Source organism: Anomaloglossus baeobatrachus, chromosome 8 (assembly GCF_048569485.1).
Source record: "Anomaloglossus baeobatrachus isolate aAnoBae1 chromosome 8, aAnoBae1.hap1, whole genome shotgun sequence".
Classification (NCBI taxonomy): Eukaryota; Metazoa; Chordata; class Amphibia; order Anura; family Aromobatidae; genus Anomaloglossus; species Anomaloglossus baeobatrachus.
The window spans coordinates 89,560,857-89,584,777 of NC_134360.1; the positions used below are offsets into that span (position 1 = coordinate 89,560,857).

The following is a 23,921-nucleotide window of genomic DNA, read 5'->3' on the forward strand; positions in this document are numbered from 1 at the left end:
GTGGGTATAATTTATGAAGACAGAAGTATCCCTCATAGAGATGTCATGCTAAACACAAGCTCTCTTACAGCTTTCGCTATGAAAAAAATAATAAAACTTGGCTCATAAAAAGTGATGATAAAAAAGTATTGTGTCCTGAAAGCACAACATGAGCCTCTCCTGTGGGGTTAATAGATGCACTGCATGCATTGGATTTTGTGTGTGCTTACACTGTGCAATGCTGGAGACATTGAGCATTTACCTTTAATACGACTTTAATAAGTGGACCTGTGGGCGTTTAGATAGCAGTGGAGGGCGTGTATTGAGGAGGCTGTTTACTGCTTTGTCAAGTCCAAGCAGACTTGCACTTTGATTTCATAAGAAACATCTGACATTTATACACTAGTGTAGTGTATAGTAGTGTACTAGTCGGATCTAATAGCACAGAGAGGGGATGGCGGAGTTTATCTCCCTATTGTTTTCCAATGTATTTTTATTGGGCGTTCTACTCATTGTTTGCATTTTCTTCTTGGACTTTGTGAAGAGCCGAAAGAATGGATCACAGTTTCCTCCAGGTCCTAAAGGTCTTCCATTTCTTGGTAACTTTCTCCAGGTAGACTACAGAAATCCACCAAAAACGTTTCACCAGGTACAGTATGTGTATATTACTGTATGTGATATTACTGGGCAGACACGTAACCTACAGACTTCTCTGCATGCATAAGAGTAAAAAGGAAAAGAAAAGTTCTGTATGCCTATAATACATGACACATGCCAAAATGAGAAGCTTGAGAAAATCATCCTTGAGAAAAACCATAATTTACGATACTCTATCAGACATAGTCGACGACGCTATGTTTGCCCATATGTAACCATCAAGTAGTTTTAGCGTCAATTAAAATTATACATGAATTTGCTAAAATGTTATGGGAATATATGGAATTTGTAGAATTAGGAATTCGAGCCCTCAATGAAATTCACAGAAAACAAGTTAAAGGGTTATTCCCACATGAAGGCTAGGACACGAATAACTCCATCCAGCTCTGATCTCTGGAGATGGAGTTATAAAAACAGCTGAGTTCTGAATTCTGGAAACAGCAAGCCTTGCTATTTCATTTACTCAAGGTTGGCTGAAATCGGAATAATACCGGCGTCACACGGTATGATATATCAGGCGATATGCCGTCGGGGTCATGTCATTAGTGACGCACATCCGGCATCGTTTGACATATCGTACCGTGTGACACCTCTGAACGAATGTGAACGAGCAAAAATATCGTTGCTCGTTGACACGTCGTTCATTTTCAAAATGTCGGTCCTCCTTCTGCGCGCCGGTTGTTCGGCGTTCCCGAGGCAGCAAACATCGCTCCGTGTGACACCCTGGGAACGGCGAACACAGCTTACCTGTGTCCCGCCGGCAATGTGGAAGGAAGGACGTGGGCGGGATGTTACGTCCCGCTCATCTCCGCCCCTCTGCTTCTATTCGCCGCCCGCTGTGTGACATCGCTGTGACGCCGAACATCCCTCCCCCTTGAGGAAGAGGATGTTCGCTGCCCACAGCAACGTCGTCAGGGAGGTAAGTGCGTGTGACGGGGGTTTAACGACTTTGTACGCCACGGGCAACGAATTGCCTGTGACGCACAAACGACAGGGGCGAGTACGATCGCTCGTGCAATCGCACGATAGATCGTACCGTTTGACGCCGGCATAACTCTGTAAAACACAACTTCTACTGTTTTTTTTTCTGTGCTGAAGTAGTGCTTTAAACCTAAGTTCCTTGCTCCTAGACCCTCTGGCGTTATCATCTTTTTTCAGATTCGCACCGGTCCCATGGCACCATCTTGTGATGGTAACTTCTGACTGGCTGGAAGCCACAAGCACTCAATACAAGTCTATGAGATCCAGAAAGAGGCCAGAGTGAGACTCTCACAGAGATTTATTGAAGAGTGTCCTCCAGTACACTGCATGAAACACTGGAGTTAAAGACAGCCCGAACTGCTGCCCCAACATGGCTCAAGGAAGGGCGACATGACTAGGAGGGATGCTAGGCCAGAGGGTATAACAAACACTTGGGCGGGTAAACCGAAAGGTGGGGTTATAGGATATGTAGAGACATATGATTGGTCAGGGGAGGTCAGTGTGGGGTAGTATATATACGACAGAGCTATAGGGGGGCTGGTCATTCGGTACCTGGAAGACGTCCGTAATCGAGGCCCCTGTCCTGCAGGATGTCGGCTGCGGCGTGGGCAGCGCTGGTTCCAGAGGACATGGCAGCGGTGGACCGTGGATGATTGGGAAGTTGAGATGACAAGGCTCCTGTTGCCTCCAGGATGGTTGAAGAGTTCCAGGACCCCGCAGGATCCAGAGCCCAGCAGGACCCCTCCTGCGACGACAACAGGACCCGGGGCGACAACGGCATCAAGGACGTCGGAGGAAAGCAACGCCGTGGAGAGTTCAGCGACGAGGGGGGTGAGTGACGTCACCGGCCTCCTACCTCCTCTGTTTGTGGCGCAGGGTCAGCATGGTGATGTGAGCGGTGCGGCCACATGAGCTGGAGCGTGGTCACGTGGTCTGGCGTCATAATTCACATGGCCCCGACGTCCGGACGCCATGGTGAGATGGCCCGGCGGTGCAGTCATGTGACCGGGCGTTGAACCCGAAAGTGCGGCCTGCTAGGCCGCGCAGGGTCGGTGCAGGGAATCCGGGCAGCGGCAGACACTGGAGCTGAACATGCACGTGGTCACGTGATACATGTGGATTTTCACCGATTGGCACATGCACTTGCAGGAATTTACCATGGCCTTTTGAAGGTAGATGGGTGAGCATAAATGGACTGCAGACTGCGGTTTCGGTTTCTGTACTTTACAAAGTTCGGCCATGGGGGTGGAAGGAGATCATTTCACAAAGACCGGGGTTTCGACGGTCATTGCGGGTTCAATTCTGAGCTTTCGGGTCAGTTTCTAGAACCACAGGGTATGGTTGTAGCTGGGTATCTTGGCTCCTCTCAATATCTGGCATGTTTGGATTGTTCCCTCTTTTTGAGTACCCCATAGTGGGAGGGGATCAGTTTTTCCAGTACTGCATTGGTTATTCGGACCACTGGGTGTTGCTGATGCATGAGTCCTCGTGGATTGGTATTGGCAGTCTTGGTTTTAATTTTGAGTTCTATACCATGAGCCATACTCTACTCAAGACACAACGTGTGTATTGTTTTGGGGGGGTCAGTTTGCCAAATCAGCACAAGTCATGGCGTGGCAATTTAGCCTGCGTTGGGTTATCGAACCTTGTGCACGTCGGGCCCTGTATGCCAGGTTGATGTACTGACTGTTTCGCCATTTGTATGGCCCAGGTGAATTGGGAGGAAGTCGTGTTTAATAAGGCTGCGCCGTTTAACAGGCACAGGTTTTTCTTCAACTAGTTTGGATTGACGATCGTATGGTGGTAGGCATGACTGGCGGCTGCCAGCGAAGGGAATTTGGTGTTGGATGCAGTTGTTCAAAGATGAGTCATGGGGATGTGGTTGGTGTTTGGCCTTTTCATGATCCAAGGTTCCGTGAGAGGTCTGGTTCAGTTTTCTCAGTAAGGAATTGTGAGGTAGGTGTCTGGACTTTATTGAGGCGAGGTAAAGCGGTGGCAAATTGGGGCTGCTATTACGGTGTTCAATTAGCAAAGGTCAGAATCCTTTGGGGCCGCACAACAAGACTTATCGCCTTCTTGTGGTTTTATGAGTATTCCACGGGTTTGCTCGACAGCGGCAATCTCTAGGCGTAGGTCGAGACTTATTCAGTTCAATGGGGTGGCGTCAGCTGTTAGTTTGGGATTCGGGGCTGCTTTTACAGCGTACAATTGACCGGGGTTATTGACTGGCCGCAAATTGCACGCCAGGTCTGATTTGTTGTTCAGGTTGTTGGGCAGTACTCGAACGGTGAGGTTTCCTGTTATTTTAGACGTTTTGGACCCTCTTTTGGACGATGGAAGTTCTGCTCAGTGGTAATATTAAAGGGTTCCATTTGCCTCGATGGGCTTCAGTTGGTGGCCCCAGGGTTATTAGGATGTTTTAATGGTTTGAGATTAGTATGGTCATTAAGTAGGGTATATTAGGATTGGTGCTATGGGTGTTTGTGCTCGTGTGGTCAATTGTAGAGGGTCACTTCTTTTGGGGACATCTTTGTTGGTTGACAGAGCATGTTTTCATAAGAGGTAGCTGAGGTTAAGGGAACCCATGTGGGCCCTGTTGGTTACATCAAGACAGGTTGGCTTTGTTCAATTATCAGTTTGTCTGCATTTTCGGTGGTGCCTGCAGTGTGGCGATCTCAATGAGGTAGAGTTTGCATCCAATTCATTCAGGATGGGGCCAGCATCTCATGCTTCTCGTTGGGGACTGGTCACGCAGGCTGTACGTTGGGCAGAGGCTGGGAGCCAGCTGGGTACAGGTTTTATGTGCGGCCGGTTACTAGAGGGAGGATGGTTAGGAGACAGGGGAGCTTTGGAATCTTTGGTGAACGTTGAGGTATAATGCGGTTCGGTTTAGTCCGACTGGTGTAGTCATTCAGGTATTGGTTAATGGGACTGTGGTGTCGGCCCTGGTTGGTCTTTGATGGCGGTACTCGCACGTACAAGGTGTCATACGTGCTCACTGTGGCGGAAAGGAGGGGGGTATTTGAAGTCGGTGGATTGCGAAAGAGCGGGGGGAAACTCAGTGCAGGAATAGGTTACCCCTGGTGGTGCAATGGTATGGGGGTTAAGGTGGGTCCCTTCTGTGCTGTGTCACAGCGGGACATGTTAATGTGGGCAGTGGTTGGGCAACACTCGGCTGGGTGTTCTCGAGTCGGTGGGGCGCGGCTAAGGGCACATGGTGGAGCTGATGTTGCAATCATGAACAACGGTACTCTTCAATTACCCCCCTTCCTTTGCTGGTGGTTATGTTTTATGGCTATGTTTTTATAGAATTATTACTATGCTGATGGATAAAGTGTTATTGATTATTTTGGTGATAATAAACGGGGCTGTTGTGGCCTTTTTACATAGAGTGTCACGCAGTCTTGTGTTTTATTTTAGGTTAAGAAGTTGGGTTAGGGGTTACTGGGTTAGGGAGGTACAGCAGGTAAGGTCATCAGTTAGACTTTCCGCATTTATGGCAGGACACAAACTGCCTGAGACCATCAGGAGCTGAGGTGAAAACAGATGAAAGCCTCGGAGAGTGAGTATAATATAGGGGGCAGGGCACTTGGATTTAAAGCCCCACTCCAGCGGTGAAGTAAAAAAAACAAAAACGCTGGAGTGGCGTGAAGGTGAACCCATCTGTACTAAAATACTAGACTTCCTAATTTATTTATCCTACTGACTTTTCACACTTCTCTGCCTATTGCTCTTGTGTCGCCCTGGACAGGCCAGGGGCCACAGAGAACAACACCAACACACCCCACACTCCCTGCAGGCACATCAAGGTCAGACACAAAAACCTTGTTGCCTTCCTCCAGGGGCTGATGTCCACACCAGGGGGTGGAGCCAGGCGGTTGGTCTCCACCCACCAAGGAGTTCACAGTCCTGGAGGAGGGAAAAGAGTCAGATTAGTTCAGGAGTTGGAGGAGTGAGGAAGTGAAGTGGTACTAGAGCAAACAAACAGTCTGAAGAGCGTCCGGGTGTGTGGCCCGGGTGAGACAGCAAGGTTGGCAGACGGTGGTGACCGTCTGCAGGAGTGGCCGATTGGAGTCTACCGTAAGGACCGCGGACGGGTGGTGGCCCGGCGGTACCGGACCAGTACACAAAGAGAAGCCAGCACCAGTGGCAGGGGCCTTTCAGACCCCGGCAAGGCTAGGAGTCGCCGTGAAGTTGCCGAATCCGTTAGTGAAGGGGACCTCCGGGTTTCCAAACAGTCAAGTCCCGATAGAAGGCAACAGTCCAACCCAGTGAGAGAGACACCGCCACTGCCAAGGCAACCATTTCTCAGGGCCAGCGCCTGCGGGCAAAAGGGGCTCCTCCGTCCCATATCCAAGTCGGGGAGCGGGTTACCGGTGGGAAACCATCGAAACCGTAAAGACAGGGTAGGTGCAGGGAAAAGACAGTCACCGCTAACCTGCAGGGAGCAACAACACTGCAGCCGTCCGAGGGACCCGTCCATCCAGCCGCTTGTTTACCGTGAACTGTGTCATCATCATTGGGCTGAGTGAGTACCTCCGTGCCGTGCGGCACAGCGCTGCCCCTGCGACCCTGCACCTCATCAGGCCCCACAACCCGCCTGTCATCCATTCCTGCCCCATCAACGGGCCCCGGGACAACCAACCCCCTACCCACGGAGGGGAGGATTAACAACCAAAGCTGCTCCCTGTCACCGCTCCCGGGATTCCCGTCCAGAGCAGCGGTGGTGTCCACACAATCACCACAACCGTGGGTGGCGTCACAGACAATATCCCCAAAACAGATGTTTTACATTATTTCAAAGGTGGGTGGAAAAAATGTCTTCTACAAATAACAGGCTGCCTAAGTGGCTTCACCATGGTGACTGATTAGCAGTTGAAAATAATAGTGACGTGATATACAGTCACAAATTGTTTATGGCATATGTGTATACGTTTTTATGTTTGTGAACTGTCTCATTGCTGTAAGTGCAGGCTGGGGTTGGTTATTCTTGTACTCGGTTCATGGATTATTATGAAGGCAATCTGGCCTAATGCCGAACACTCAAATCATAGGAGAGAAACATTTATTGGCTTCACATTTCAGGTCCAAGTATGTAAAAGTGTACTGCAATATTTGCATAGCTCCAACCGTTCCCAGATCTCGCAGGACTTGTCCGCCCCTTTGGAGGTCAGGGCTGTGTCCTAACTTTCACTCTGTGTTTGTGATATATCCAGTTACTGAGGAGAGGACGCTGATGTGATTGGTCAGTGAATCCTCCTCTTTTCTGCAGTGTAGAAACTTACATTCATTTAATTAACTCATTCTTCCCTTTTTTCTCATTCTGCTAATCACTACATGCAATGTGTCTCGGGGCAGGAGCCATGGATGAGGTTCTTGCTTTCCATGTCATGGCACGCTAAAGAAAGATGGGGTTCCTGAGTGAGTGAGTGTGTGTGCCGCCCCTGCAGCAGTTGAACTGCTCGGATCTGGGGTTTGTGTGGCTTGAGGGTCTCCAGACCCGGGGGCTTGTGGCCACTCAAATGTAAAGGGAGTATTTACAGGGGATGAATGCTCGTCAGTCCCTCCGCAGGTAGGGAAGGCCCCGGACAGTGGGGATTTGGTAAACGGGTGGCTTTGCCTTGAAAAGCAGGGTGCAGGGGTTAGATTACTCACTGCGGTAGTCGTGGTGCTGGATTAGGTGGAATAAACACACAGATGGTAAACCAAAGTCTCTAGGCTCCACAGTCTCTACGGGGGGAGCCCGTCCAGGTCCTGCTCCCACCAGTGTCACTTGGTAAGTCCGGAGCCCTGCCTCCGTGCACAAATTGATTGACCGTTGTGGCTCCTCGGCTTGAAGCTTTCGGGGCCCCGCTACCCGTGTGTATGGCAGCTGTGCTCTTGATGGCTGGCACTTGGGATTTTAGTGGGTTGTGTAGTTTGGAGAACCCTATCCCCCACGTTGTGCTGATGCCTTCAATCACTGAACTCTTGGGGAAAGTTCATAAAGAAACTATCCTCCACAGGTTAATTATAAGGTTGCGTGAAGCTACTCCCTGATCTAGGGACCTGTACCCCACCGTGTTCAGTACCGGTCCGGTTACTGGACTTCTGGTGCCGACCGTTTTCCACAACTAAGTCTGTTACACCTCTTCCAATACCCTGCGACTGGGTCTCTGACTCCTGTGGTCCCGGACCACCGTCTGTGACCCAACCTATCATCTCCCTGTGAGCTCCAACTCCCTAGCTCCTCACTCTTTGAGGGCTAACTCTCAACTCCTTGTCTCCCCTCCCACCAGTCTGCCTGACCCCTAGGTGGGCGGCCCTGCTCCAACCTCACCAATCCACCAGGTGTGTCTGTACAGGTCTGGTGTGAGGTGTGTTTGGGATTTGTTGTCCGGGTGTTAGTTACACTGTTGATGGGAACCTGGAACCATGGTAGGTAGGCCCTGCACCCTGGGGGACAGGATGCAGTTCCCTGTAGCTCCCAGAGGCTTATAATTTCACCTCTTATATTGACCCTCTACCTTCACACTATGTTCCTCCCTTCCATATTGACTTATTTCACTCTTCTACTACTATGCCATCTTATCCAATATACCGCATCATTCTGTGCACAAGGCTCTCCTTGGGCTCTCATAGCCGATACAATGTCATACACAGACAGTCATTACTTTTGGTTGAGCTTCACAGAGGACATCGAGGCAAGGTGACGCTACTTCTGGCTTCATATATGCCTTCCTGGAATGTATCCCTCATCACAATCTGGCTCCTTTCAACACCATTTAAATATGATGTCTCCAACATCTTTGCCATAATTAAAAACAAAAAAGTGAGCCGGAGTATGAGATGGTATACATGGTACTTGTGAGACCATGTTCACACTGGCCATGAGACAAAGAGAAACCAAGGAAAAAAATTGTGAAAAAATACCCTGCTGTAACTAAATAAAAGCATAGTGCATATAAACATAGGGTACTTAGTAAACACTGTTTTTGATCAAAAAAAGCAAAAAGCTATCCCACCAACGCCAAGGTGTACCCAGTTGGGATAGTACCTACACTCTCTAATATTAAAACCTTACCATGGGTCTAAAATAGGCCTCAATGTGGCTAAGGGCTGAGAGCGACCGGGTCCCAACAGGACACACACAGTCAGGGGGATTCACAGAATGAAATGTCCAGCTCGCTGAGAAGGGGGCCACTCCCTGTTTGTACTGAATACAAAAAAACTACATAAAAACAAAAAAGTGAGCCGGAGTATGAGATGGTATACATGGTACTTGTGAGACCATGTTCACACTGGCCATGAGACAAAGAGAAACCAAGGAAAAAAATTGTGAAAAAATACCCTGCTGTAACTAAATAAAAGCATAGTGCATATAAACATAGGGTACTTAGTAAACACTGTTTTTGATCAAAAAAAGCATAAAGCTATCCCACCAACGCCAAGGTGTACCCAGTTGGGATAGTACCTACACTCTCTAATATTAAAACCTTACCATGGGTCTAAAATAGGCCTCAATGTGGCTAAGGGCTGAGAGCGACCGGGTCCCAACAGGACACACACAGTCAGGGGGATTCACAGAATGAAATGTCCAGCTCGCTGAGAAGGGGGCCACTCCCTGTTTGTACTGAATACAAAAAAACTACATAAAAACAAAAAAGTGAGCCGGAGTATGAGATGGTATACATGGTACTTGTGAGACCATGTTCACACTGGCCATGAGACAAAGAGAAACCAAGGAAAAAAATTGTGAAAAAATACCCTGCTGTAACTAAATAAAAGCATAGTGCATATAAACATAGGGTACTTAGTAAACACTGTTTTTGATCAAAAAAAGCATAAAGCTATCCCACCAACGCCAAGGTGTACCCAGTTGGGATAGTACCTACACTCTCTAATATTAAAACCTTACCATGGGTCTAAAATAGGCCTCAATGTGGCTAAGGGCTGAGAGCGACCGGGTCCCAACAGGACACACACAGTCAGGGGGATTCACAGAATGAAATGTCCAGCGAGCTGGACCCATGGTAAGGTTTTAATATTAGAGAGTGTAGGTACTATCCCAACTGGGTACACCTTGGCGTTGGTGGGATAGCTTTATGCTTTTTTTGATCAAAAACAGTGTTTACTAAGTACCCTATGTTTATATGCACTATGCTTTTATTTAGTTACAGCAGGGTATTTTTTCACAATTTTTTTCCTTGGTTTATCTTTGCCATAATTGTAAACAATTGGCCGGTGTACTTTATTTTCTTATACTACATGATTATTGTTATACCATGTTTGTTAGCTCTTATCCCTATATCATTTCAATATTTTGTTTCTATCTTAACTATGCTACTTCTTACTGCCATATGGTGAAAGACATTGTCAGGATCAATCCTACTTCTGCCACCAACTTGCTTTGAACACCAACTTCCCTTGATCACGACCACCCCGGATCCGAGCAGTTCGACTGCTGCAGGGGCCACACACATGACCTTCCTTTGTTTCCATTCTCAGTGTGAGGTACTACACTGAGACCTGTTCCTTGTAACCTGTCCCTCTCCGGTATCTTGATGTCACACTAGGCATGGGGAAGTACCATGCGTACAGAGACAGGTAAGGGAAACCCTGAGTCTAGGGAAATGGAGGTGGTGACCCCGGACCAAACCTTCTGCTGGCCTCCAGGTCCCCTGCCACCTAAATAGGTTCCACACCTATGTCCCGAGCAAGATACCTGACGCTGACTAACCCTAGAGCTTGGCCCTAGGTAGGGAATGGATGGGATGAGTTCTTAGTCAACCCCACTAAGCAGTAAAGAAGACACAGGGAGCACACACAGGGGAAAACATATGAACAACTTATCTCCAGGATGATTCAGGGCGAGGTACAGTAACAAACAACAATGTTTCTTCAGATGAATACAAGCCAACTGCTTGCATCCATGTCTTGTATAGGTTTTTAACTATATCACCAGCAAATACCAAGGGGGAATGAGACATTATAGAGAGGGAGGAGCCAGCACTGCCTATGAATGGCATGCAACAAATAAAAAGTGTAAAATTCACAAATTCATTCCTAATGTACTATAATGCAAAATGAGATTTTTCGCAAACAATTCATCAATAATTTGAGCCACCCCGGCCACGTCATGGCAATTCTCAATAGGTCCTACTCTATATTGTATAATTTACCCTTGTGCCATACGGCCTCCTAAATATTTTAATAACCAGAACCATATAAAAGCAACACATATACCTGTGACATCTCAGAACCGCTCCCATGTTGCAAAGACAACTGCGAAGAAACGTAGTCCAGGTGCCAGCATATGCAGCAAGGCCACACACACCAGCACAATGTCAAAACTGGCCCTCACAGTGTCAGACCAGCAGGCCCAAGTAACGGTGCTTAATTAATGATGCCTGTGGAACAGGGTGAGGTGGTTAAGTGTGAACAGCCACCAACATTAGTTATGATAGTAACAGAAGGAATTTGCAAACCACACTAAGCATGCACGCCATAGTGGGGGTCAGCCACCAAACCAATAAATCATTACAGAGAGGGGGGAGCCAGCACTGCCTATGAATGGCATGCAACAAATAAAAAGTGTAAAATTCACAAATTCATTCCTACAGTACTATAATGCAAAATGAGATTTTTCGCAAACAATTGATCAATAATTTGAGCCACCCCTGCCACGTCACAGCACTTTTTATTTCTTGCATGCTATTCATAGGTAGTGCTGGCTCCCCCCGCAGTTAGGGAAAGACCCAGCCTCTGGGGTGGATAGTGGATGCTGGGGAGCGCAGGGTGCAGGGAAACAGAGTACTCGCTTTGGGTAGTCGTGGTGCAGGATGAGGATTATAAAGCAGACACTCACACTGAAGATAAACCAAAGTCTCTATGCATCCAATTATTACAGGAGAGCCCGTCCAGGTGTCCGCTCCCACCGGTGTCACTTGATAGTCCGGACCTTGCCTCCGTGCACAATTTTAGTTGTCTGTTGTGGCCCCTTGGCATGAAGCTGTTGGGGCCTCGCTACCTGTGTGTAGGGCAGCTGTGCTCTTGATTGCTGGTACTTGGGATTTCAGATGGGCTGTTTTATATGGAGAACCCTATCCCCCTCATTGTGCTGATGCCTTCAATCTCTGAGTTCCTAGGGAAGTTCATGAAGATACTCTCCCTCCCAGGTTAATTATCAGGATGGATAAACCTGCTCCCAACCTAGGGTCCTGTACCCCGCCGTGCTCGGTACCGGTGAGTTCTTTTGGGGTTCTGATGCCGACAGTCCTCCTAGACTATGTCCGTCGCACCCTTTCCAATGTCACTGCCACCGGTCCCCAACTCCTGTGGTCCCGGACCACCGTCTGCGACCCAACCTTGGTCTCGCTCCCCGGGAGCTACAAATCCTAGCTTCTCACTCTTTGAGGGCTAGTACTGAACTCCCTCTCAGTTTGAGAGCTGACTCAAAAACTGACTGTAACTTCCCTCCCACCAGTCTTCCTGACCCCTAGGTGGGTGGCCCTACTCCATCTTGACCATCCCACTGGTGTGTCTGACAGGTTTGATATGAGGTGTGGTTGGGATTTGTAGTGCTGATGGTGTGACACCGGTTATTGGGAACCTGGAACCATGGGGGTTGGGTGCAGGAGACAAATCCCTGTAGCACCCTGATATAGTCAGGGACGCTACACTTCTACAGCTAGACACCACAGAACTGTCTGTTAAGTGTGACACACCCATGACACATATATATTATCATCAAGCTTTGGGGTCTGTGTCTCCTTTCCCTTGACTTCGTTCATCTTCACGTAATTCTAGGCCCCAGCGGCTCTCTAGCCGGACAACTCTCTAAGCCTGTTGGGGTTAGCCATAATAGGCTCTGCATCTCTTGAGGTTACCTCAGGGGTCCATTACTGGCCCTAGCACCGAGACCATGTCTTCTCACACTTGAACCCTATTCTAGACTAGCTCACCTTGCGACCTCCCAAACGTCCTCTTTACACATGTCACTACCCCTTTAACCCGGTTTGTTCCATCCTGCCACTATCTCAGCCCAACCACTAGGTGGCACCTTTGGTAACAGTCCCTCTCTACTGTATCTGGAACCTGCACCCAACTAGCAGCCCAACATAGCAACACACACATTTAACAATAACTAACACATTGCACTCTACATAACCATACACTTTACATTGCAGGGCTCGACCACTTACACTAGCATGACACCCAGCATCTGGTAGGTACTCTTCTTGCACTCTGGCATACACAGGATAACAGGTAGCACAACCAAGGTATTCTCACCCTCTTCAGGTTTTTGGATACGTTTAGAACCTCAAGGAACCAATGTATAAAATTTTAGATTTAATATACAAAATGAAGTACAATTCTTAAAAAGGTTACAAAAAATGGAATAATATCACGTGGTATAGTTTTTATAATGAAGTTTGTAACATTGTATTGCTTGAGAAAGGGGAGGTCTGCAAAATGTCGGTGTAGGTGCAGACAGTTGATACATAATGCAGCGTTTCTGCTATCTCTGTTAACATGGAGTTGGCTACACCACTTCGAACAAGACTAAATTCACATTGGTGAGAATGGGGATGTATAATTCCTTTGTATATTGAAGATTTTGTAAATTATGGAACATTATTTTTTACTAAAGAAGCATTTAAAGTTACAGTGACTGGTACCGGCTATTAATTTGCATATAGAGATCTAATGCATTGAGATGGCCTTAGAGTGGGAATTTATTTTACTGAAAAGTTGTTTCCTTCATTAATACAAAATGTATTTGTTTTTAACAGCTGAGGAAAGAGTTTGGGAATATATTTAGTGTGCAGTACTTCTGGAAAAAAATGGTGATTCTTAATGGATATGAAGTGCATAAGGAAGCTCTGATCCAAAGGTCTGAAGACATAGCAGATCGTCCCCGATTCCCTCTCTTTGAACATATAGGATATGCTGGAGACACCAAAGGTAATATACTACTATCATTAATACGATTATTCAGCTGTTACAAGCAAAGACTGAATGAAAACCTTGGTTATGCTAAGTGACAGTAGTTGTTTCTACAGTGTAGTTTATTGTTGCTATTGGCCTCTATGATCTTCTGTTAAACCCCTGTTACGTCAATAAGATGTCCGTGTTGCACGTGCGTAGGTATTCGTTTTTTCACATGTACCACACGTACCCATTATAATCTATGGTACTAGTCACATGTCCTTGTTTATGCATTCACTTTGTGTGCCCGTGCAAACCACACTGAGATTGGGATTTTTCCGGCAGCAAGAATGACAAGGGCCATTACAAGTCTATGGGTCCAGGAAAAACACGTACAGCACATGGATGTCATCAATGTGTAATCAGTTTGCTGTACGTGTTTTACATTGCAAAGTATAGGAGAAGCTTTCATGAATAAGGAGTGTCTGACTCACCCATGCCACCTCATCAAAACCTCCAAGACAATCTCCAGTCTTGATGAATCAGTAGGCCATAGTTTAGGTTTGGTTCAATGGAAAAAAAAGGAGTTGATGGCACAACCACTAAAAATACAAATGTTTTGCTTCTTCCTTATTAGAAATCCATTAAAAGGGTATTAAAAAAATGTTATCACCATTGGTTACAGACTTAAGAGTTTCTGGCGTACACAGAGTCATAGTGTAGTTTGTGTACGGTTGTCAAACTGGACTAGTAAACAGGTATGCAAAACAGACTTGGAGAAAAATGTTTACTTTTTTTTTTTAATATTCGACCCATCCCAAGAATGACAAAATAAGAAATGCCAGGTACTGTATGTACACGACTGAAAAACTAACACCTACAACAGGATGATGTATTAGTTTGGTATGTATGGATGTAAAATTTGACTAGAAAACATGTGTAAATAAAAAAATTGTTTGTTTCGGACCAAAGCAGTTAAATGTATGATTTGGGAAACCTTATATTGTGTTTTTTAAAAACAATAATTTGTCAAATTTCTTAGGCTTTAGTCTTCTGTCTCTATTACTGAGCTGTGAGATCTGTTGTTCTCTCGGATTTTCTAAATTGCACTAAAATGGATGCTACATTCCCAGCTTAGGATTTTATACAGAGGGAGTATGTATATATATATATACTAGAAGGTGGCCCGATTCTACGCATCGGGTATTCTAGAATTTACGTATTGTGTAGTTAATGCATGATTTTTGTTATATATATACAGTATATATATATATATATATATATATAGATGTTGTTGTGTGTAGTTGCCAAGTGTTTGTGTAGGGCGCTGTAAATGTTCTGGGTGTTGTCTGGGTGTGCGGGGGGGGGGGTGAGAGCGGTGTTGTTTGTGTGTTGCGTTGTGTGTGTTGCGTTGTTTGTGGAGCACTGTGTGTCTGTAGCGTTGCGTGGGTGTGGTGCTGTGTGTGTTGCACGGTTTGTGTGGGTGTGGCTGTGGGGTGCGTGTGTGTGTGTTTTGGGGGGAGGTATGTTTTGTGCAATGTGTGTGTTGTGCGGTATGTGCATATATTTGTGTGTGCCGCGGTGTTTGTGTGTTGGATGTTGTGTGTGTGCGGCGTTGTCTGTGTGTGTGTGGGTGTCTGTGTAGGGCAGTGTTTGTGGTTCCCAGTGTGTGTGTGGTGTGTTGTGCGGTGCGTGTGTGGCGGTGTGTGTGTGTTTTGGGTGGAGGTGTGCACCCCCCATCGTGGTCCATCCCCCATGCTGCACCCCCCATCGTCCTCCATCCCCCATGCTGTGCACCCCCCATCGTGCTCCATCCCCCATCGTGCTCCATCCCCCATGCTGTGCACCCACCATCATGCTCCATCCCCCATGCTGTGCACCCACCATCATGCTCCATCCCCCATGCTGCGCACCCCCCATATTGCTCCATCCCCCATGCTGCGCACCCCCCATCGTGCTCCATCCCCCATGGTGCTACATCCCCTATGGTGCTACATCCCCCATCGTGCTACATCCCCCATGCTGCGCACTCCCCATCGTGCTACATCCCCCATGCTGCGCACCCGCCATCGTGCTCCATCTGCCATGCTGCGCACTCTCCATCGTGCTACATCCGCCATGCGGCGCACTCCCCATCGTGCTACATCCCCCATGCTGCGCACTCCCCATCGTGCTACATCCCCCATGCTGCGCACTCCCCATCGTGCTACATCCCCCATGCTGCGCACTCCCCATCGTGCTACATCCCCCATGCTGCGCACCCCCCATCGTGCTACATCCCCCATCGTGCTACATCCCCCATGCTGCGCACTCCCCATCATGCTACATCCCCCATGCTGCGCACCCGCCATCGTGCTCCATCCGCCATGCTGCGCACTCCCCATCGTGTTACATCCCCCATGCTGCGCACTCCCCATCGTGCTACATCCCCCATGCTGCGCACTTCCCCATCGTGCTACATCCCCCATGCTGCGCACTCCCCATCGTGCTACATCCCCCATGCTGCGCACTCCTCATCGTGCTACATCCCCCATGCTGCACACTCCCCATCGTGCTACATCCCCCATGCTGCGCACTCCCCATCGTGCTACATCCCCCATGCTGCACACTCCCCATCGTGCTACATCCCCCATGCTGCGCACTCCCCATCGTGCTACATCCCCCATGCTGCGCACCCCCCATCGTGCTACATCCCCCATGCTATAATAGTTCTCCTATTATACTCAGAGAGGAGTATAATAGGAGGACTGTAATAGGAGGAGTAGTCCTGGGGGGAGAGGAGTATAATGCCGGCTCCCTGCACATGTGTACCGGGAGCCGGTGTACACTGGTAACTATGATACACATCGGGTAACTAAGGGACCTTAGTTACCCGATGTGTATAATGGTTACCAGCGTTCACGGGCTCCGTCAAGATCCCAGCATCGCAAGGTTATGTCTGGCGCTGCTGGGATCGTGACGGAGCCGGTGTACACTGGTAACTATGATACACATCAGGTAACCAAGGGACCTTAGTTACCCGATGTGTATAATGGTTACCAGCGTTCACGGGCTCCGTCACGATCCCAGCATCGCAAGGTTATGTCTGGCGCTGCTGGGATCGTGACGGAGCCGGTGTAGAAGCAAGCGATATCCCAGGATGTTGTGAGTGTGTGGATGTGATGTGTGAGGTGTGTGTGAGAGTGAGTGTGATCTGATGTGTGTGTGTGTGTACTCACCTGGGAGTCGGAGCTCCGTGTCAGTTGGGCCAGAGCGAGCGTGCATTGCGTAAGGGGGGGCGGGGCCTGCAGAGAGCTGGGGCGAAAGGCCAATCCGTGTGGGGGGGGCGGGGCCATGGCGAGCCCAGCGGCCAATCAGCTTTGTGTCACCGTAAGGACACAATTTTGGAGCATGACAGACAGACAGACAGACAGACAGAATAAGGCAATTATATATATAGCTATATATATATATATGCAATGTTATTGGTGACAGATTACAAAAGACTGCAGTGGAAAGGAAACTGACTTCAAAGACAAAACCACAATTCCTTTAAAATACTAGTAAGTATATATATATATGTATAAATATATATATATATATTAGGGGCGTACATAGAAATCATGGGGCCCCATAGCAAAGGTCTGAATGGGCGACCCCCTTCCAATAACAAAAAAAAAAAATTACAACAAAATAATAACATAATAATCATCATACATGCTAATGGGGCCGGCACACGTTACTGAGGGTGACATACACCTTACTGCGGGCAGGTTATGGTTGGAAATAATACATACTACACAGTGTTACTGAATAGTGATGAGCGAGTACCAAAAAGCTCGGGTGCGCGAGGCTCGGGCCGAGCATCCCAAGATACTCGTGTACTCGGCCCGAGCACCGAGCCCAATGTTATCCTATGGGAGACCCGAGTATTATTCTGAAATGACCCCCGGCAGCATGTAGAAACCATAAAAATGTAAAGTAAAAAAAAAAATGTGCGTGTGTGTGTATGCGTGTATATATATATATACATGCGGAGTGGAGTGCGGGAGGGGGCTTAGCCGAGCGGGGAAGTGTTGGGCTAAAGGCACGGTCATGCTGTGAGGGCCGGCCAATCACTGCAATTCCACAACTAACAGGGCTGTGGAATTGCAGTGGTCTGCCAGCCAATCCCTGCATGAGTAAGTTAGGACCCTGCTTCACCAATTCGGTGCTCTGGAGAAAATTAATTAATTATAGGAAAGAACTCCGGCACTCATAATTACCCCAATTAGAGACTTAAACGAATGTAATGTTCACACTGATTTTTTTATTCAAAAAGAAAAAAGTCCATAAATAAACGTTTTCGACCTAATTCGGTCTTCTTCAGAAAGGACTTATCTATATCCAAGATACAAACAAGAAAAAATGTCAGTTATCATATACAGAGAATTATCCTATGATAAAAGAATAGTGAAATACCCTTATAACCATTTGGTGAAGGAGAATAGTACTATGAAAAAAACGTGAAAATTTGTGCAAAAAGACATAGAAAACCAAAGGGATAAGTGTCCGGATAGACCAATATAGATGATTACCCTATGTACCGATGGAGATGCAGAATAAAATACGCTCTTCCTTTATGAGATCCTCCTATATGGATCCACCGTATCAAAAACAGACCTGGTATTGCAGAAAAAAACCTTGTACATACAAAGAATATTTCATAGCAAAAGGATTATGAAAAACATTTTTAACTAAATGAATATAAAACATCATATCCCTAGTGTGGGTAAAATTACCTGTTATGTTTAGAAAAAAATTTTTTTCTTTGAATGAGGGTTCTAGTAATTATTATTTCACCCGGCCGCCTTAATAGCCTCACGGGGGAATGACTATACCACGTGTTTAGGTCAATCCGTTCTTCTATTAAAAACAAACAGAATGATAATACGAAAATGTACAAAGACTATTGTCGAATTAACGATATGACCTACCGCCACGGTATCATCAAAGATATAAAAATCAATTGTTTATGGGACCATTCAATGATACATATTCAGAAAGCCGTCCTGTAATTATCCAAAATTGGATGTCTATAAGGGGACACATATGAAAAAGACACCATTACAAGGAAAATTATCAATGTCCCTAAATGTAGGACACCTCAAAGTCATTTCCTACCTGAAATAAGGTCGAATTAGACAATACCAGATAAAGAGAGGAAGTCCCTCACGATTATATTGCTGCATATAAAAGAAGCGAAAAAATACGATTCAGCGTCTAAGGAACTCTAATCAACTAACTGCATCTCCAGAGGTACTTACCAAAGTAAACATATATGTGTAGGGAACACGCTCCGTGGACTTCTCTGAAAGCGTTTGGCTGCGAGGGGGGTTTTTAACAACCGGCCAATCATATAAGAACCGCCCTAATTAAAGGTAGGAAATACATCATTGGAGTGACGTCTCCGTCATCCAATGATCTGACCGGGGATACCCCACGTAACGTCACTTCCTGTGAGCGTCACAGGAACAGGGGAAGTGACGTGTTTAGAATGAAAATCGTGTTACGTAACTTATGGGAAGATCCCCGCTCTGGTTATCATGTGACCGCAAGTGTGCGTAATAACAAAGGGCCGTGACACCACCTCCAATTATCATAGAAACAAAGCCATATGAAAGAAGCATAATTCCTATATCGGTGCTCCTGATAAAATAGAAAGAAGTGAATAATGGATCGCTGTTCCAGTGATATTTCAGTGGTTTCTCGTAATTCCTGAATAAGTGATAGTGCCCAAGTGATCTATGTGTTCAATAGTTCTGAAAGAGAAAAATAGAGTAATCAGTAATATATTGATAATTGCAACCATATAATTAAATCTATTTAGATCTATATCACTTATCCCAAAAGTGATACAATAAATGTAAGTAATAAAGATGGTTTGGTTAGAACCACCAACAGATAATTATCCAGATAGCCTGAAGCATTCCATGAGAAGTATATGAAGATAATATAACAAATTACGGAGGTGAAGAAAATTGATTAAGAATAAAAAAACCAATAAAAATAAAAATACCTATCGGTTGATGAGGGGTGTCATCACGAGTTTTACAAAAAGGGTTAATTTTAATTTTTTTATTTTTTTAATTTTTTAGACAGTTTTTCGAAACTGAGTAAATACTGCAGAATCACTATTAGTACAGTCCTGACTCATATCTACGATTCAACCCATGGGGTTCCATCGTATCTAATGTAAAGATCCACCTAGCTTCCAACTCTCGTAAGCGTTTAATCCTATCACCCCCTCTGCGAATTGTGTCCACATGATCAATTACCTGGAAACGTAATTGTGATACTGAGTGGCCCATAGAGACAAAATGTTGGGGAATTGGCAATAAAACTCGCCCACAACGGATATCCGACTTATGTTTATTAATGCGGTCTCGGATATGTTGGATTGTCTCGCCAACATACCCGAGACCGCAAGGGCATTTTATGAGATAAATTACATAAGTGCTATTGCATGTAAAGAACCCTCTAATCTGAAAAACTTTTCCTGTTCTGGGATGAGTGAAAGTGGCGCTCCTTGTAACATTTGAGCATTGTGCACACCCCAGGCATGGAAATGTGCCCTGTTGTTGAGTATCTAAAAATGTTTGTCGAGTTTTATGCAAGCCAGAGCCAATATCAGCACGGACTAAATGATTCTTGAGATTGTTAGATCATTTTTAACAAAATAAGGGTGGATTTTTAAATTCCTAATCTGTGGATAGGCAGTAGATAGTAAAGGCCAATGTTGTCACACAATGCGTTTCAGCATAGGGGAAAATGGGTGATAGGTATTAACGAACGGGATCTGTTCCCTTCCTTGGCGTTGATTAATGGATTTACGTTCAGAGTAAGCTGCTATCGTAGGTGGATATCCTCTTTCCAAGAATTTGTTACACATCTCCTGACGTCTTAAAATCCTCGTGTCTTCATCAGACACTAGACGGTTGACTCTTAGGTGTTGATACATGGGTAATGCATTTTTTACGTGTCTAGGGTGATTACTGCTATACAACAATAGGCTGTTCCTATCCGTTGGTTTTGTATAAATATCAGTCATCAGTATTCCATCGGGTTGTTTAATGATTAGACAGTCCAAGAAATTAATTTGATGAATATCAAACTGAATAGTGAAGGTCAACCCTTCCACACAGGCATTAATGTTAGAGAAGAACTCAATCAAAGAGTCCTGACAACCATCCCAAATGAGAAATACATCATCGATGTAACGACGCCACACCAAGGCATGTTTAATAATCAATGGATGTGAATGAACAAACTTTTCCTCAAAATGCGTCATGAAAATATTAGCGTAGGGGGGCGCCATATTAGACCCCATGGCAGTCCCCCTACGCTGATAATAAAACTGATCCTGGAAAAGAAAATAGTTCTTCTCCAGAATGACCTGTAACAATTCAATACAAAATTCTTTGTTCCCCACCGGTAAGGTGGTATAGTGATCGAGAAACCACCTGACAGCCTGCACACCACCCTCATGGTTGATGCTGGTGTACAGGCTGTTCACGTCAAGACTCACAAGAAGAGCAGTAGGGGGAACATGATGTAATTCCGAAATAATTTCAAGGAAGTGTGATGTATCTCTGATGTAGGACGGTGTCATCAAGACAAATGGAGACAAGATTTTTTCCACAGTTTTCGCAAGTGGTGATAACACTGAATCCGTCGAAGCGACAATGGGCCTGCCCGGAGGGTGTGTAAGGTTTTTATGCACCTTCGGAAGAGTATAAAAAACCGGTATAACCGGATATGGGTTATTCAAAAATTCTGAAAGTTTTTGGTCGATGATCCCTAGATCAAGATATCTCTTAGAAATCTGTCTAATCACCAAAGCAATATATGAAGTGGGATCTGAATCAATGGGTTCATACGTATCTCTGGCTGCCAATTGTCCAAGTATTTCCGTAATATAATAACTCTTGTCTAAGATAACGGTCGCCCCACCTTTGTCAGCCGGTTTAATGACTATAGATGTATTGTTTTTAAGGCTCGTGATGGCCCTGCTCTCATCAACCGTAAGGTTATTCCTAATATGAAAATCACCAGTATGGATCCTTTTGTTTAAATCATTGATATCGGCGGACACCAGATCCACATAAGTCTCCACCGGATGGTAACACCGAGGTGGTTTGAAATTACTTGGGACCGTAAGATTCAGTCCTCTTATGGAAAAACAAAATCTCTCCTCGCCGGTAGTGGGACTGCCATCTATGGGTCTCCTAGATTCGCTCTGTAAAAAATGTGTCTTGAGGCGGATGGCACGAAAGAACCGTTGTAACTCTTGTTCGATAATAAAAGGGTCGTAGGAAGGCGTAGGACAAAAAGAAAGACCTCTTTGTAGAACTAAATATTCGGATGGGGATAATGAGTATGCCGAGATGTTGATAACCAAGTTGGTGTTACCTGAGATCTGGTCCAAATTCTGTCTCCTCGAGGACGCCAATTGGGATCTCCGCCCCCTCCTTGTTGCCTTCTTCTTGGTTGGGGTCGTCGTGGCCCTAAAAAAGGAGGTGGGGCTTGTCGTTGAGGTCGTGACTCGACATCTGAATTGTCTGAAGATGAATAACCCCCAAATCCTGTTGGTCGTCGGCCGTTGAAATAATCGCCAGCACGCCATTTGTAAACAACACCTTTTGAATAATCTTCTTGATCCCTTAGGAATTTATTCCTTTTTCTGTTCTCTAAGTCCCTCCGAAATTCAGATATAGTGTCATCCGTCTTTTTCTTGAGAAGTGAGAGATCAGCTGGTGATAATGTTTGTTTTAACTGGTCCTCCGCCGCTCTGATACTGTCCGCAGCTTGGCTTAAATCTTTCTGTAAGAAATCAATAGTTAGCGTGATAATGTCCATAGAACATTTGTTGATTATCGCCTCAAAGCGATCGCAATATTCCACATTATCTGAAAAAAGAGTCGGTTTTAATTGGACTCTCAGTCCTCTAGGTATGCGCTTAGAGCGATGGTACTCCGCTAGTGTAATGGAATGAAGTTCGAGTGCGGTATGTCGTCGTAGTTCTTTCTCTAAATCCCTCTTGCGGAGATCTTCAGATAGAATGCTCAGGAAACTACCTGATGAGGTAACCTTTGATACAATAGTATTAGATTCTTCTTCATTATACGAAAAAGTTGAGAAGTGTGATTGCGACATGAATGACTAAAGTTCTCCAAAAAGGAGGGTACAAAAATTCCGTATGAAATAAGAGGATAACTTGGTATGAATCAACAAAAAAGTAATCCTTCTGTATGTACTCTTAGGGGTTTTTTGGGAGCAAGGGTCAAAAGGAATTATAGTCAAGTAAGTTAGGACCCTGCTTCACCAATTCGGTGCTCTGGAGAAAATTAATTAATTATAGGAAAGAACTCCGGCACTCATAATTACCCCAATTAGAGACTTAAACGAATGTAATGTTCACACTGATTTTTTTATTCAAAAAGAAAAAAGTCCATAAATAAACGTTTTCGACCTAATTCGGTCTTCTTCAGAAAGGACTTATCTATATTCAAGATACAAACAAGAAAAAATGTCAGTTATCATATACAGAGAATTATCCTATGATAAAAGAATAGTGAAATACCCTTATAACCATTTGGTGAAGGAGAATAGTACTATGAAAAAAACGTGAAAATTTGTGCAAAAAGACATTGAAAACCAAAGGGATAAGTGTCCGGATAGACCAATATAGATGATTACCCTATGTACCGATGGAGATGCAGAATAAAATATGCTCTTCCTTTATGAGATCCTCCTATATGGATCCACCGTATCAAAAACAGACCTGGTATTGCAGAAAAAAACCTTGTACATACAAAGAATATTTCATAGCAAAAGGATTATGAAAAACATTTTTAACTAAATGAATATAAAACATCATATCCCTAGTGTGGGTAAAATTACCTGTTATGTTTAGAAAAATTTTTTTTTTCTTTGAATGAGGGTTCTAGTAATTATTATTTCACCCGGCCGCCTTAATAGCCTCACGGGGGAATGACTATACCACGTGTTTAGGTCAATCCGTTCTTCTATTAAAAACAAACAGAATGATAATACGAAAATGTACAAAGACTATTGTCGAATTAACGATATAACCTACCGCCACGGTATCATCAAAGATATAAAAATCAATTGTTTATGGGACCATTCAATGATACATATTCAGAAAGCCGTCCTGTAATTATCCAAAATTGGATGTCTATAAGGGGACACATATGAAAAAGACACCATTACAAGGAAAATTATCAATGTCCCTAAATGTAGGACACCTCAAAGTCATTTCCTACCTGAAATAAGGTCGAATTAGACAATACCAGATAAAGAGAGGAAGTCCCTCACGATTATATTGCTGCATATAAAAGAAGCGAAAAAATACG

General features: G+C 45.3%; 1 protein-coding gene across 1 annotated transcript in view; it reads left to right on the forward strand.

Annotated features, from left to right (window-relative positions):
- The first annotated feature begins 318 nt into the window (after nucleotides 1–318).
- The window catches only part of LOC142249912 (cytochrome P450 2D14-like), a 180,606-nt gene continuing 157,003 nt past the window's right edge, over nucleotides 319–23,921 (forward strand). Inside the window, exons 1-2 of the mRNA XM_075321889.1 lie at nucleotides 319–628; nucleotides 13,392–13,563. Coding sequence (XP_075178004.1) covers nucleotides 434–628; nucleotides 13,392–13,563 — 367 coding nt within the window. The 5' untranslated portion in view covers nucleotides 319–433. The remainder of the gene's footprint in view (nucleotides 629–13,391; nucleotides 13,564–23,921) is intronic.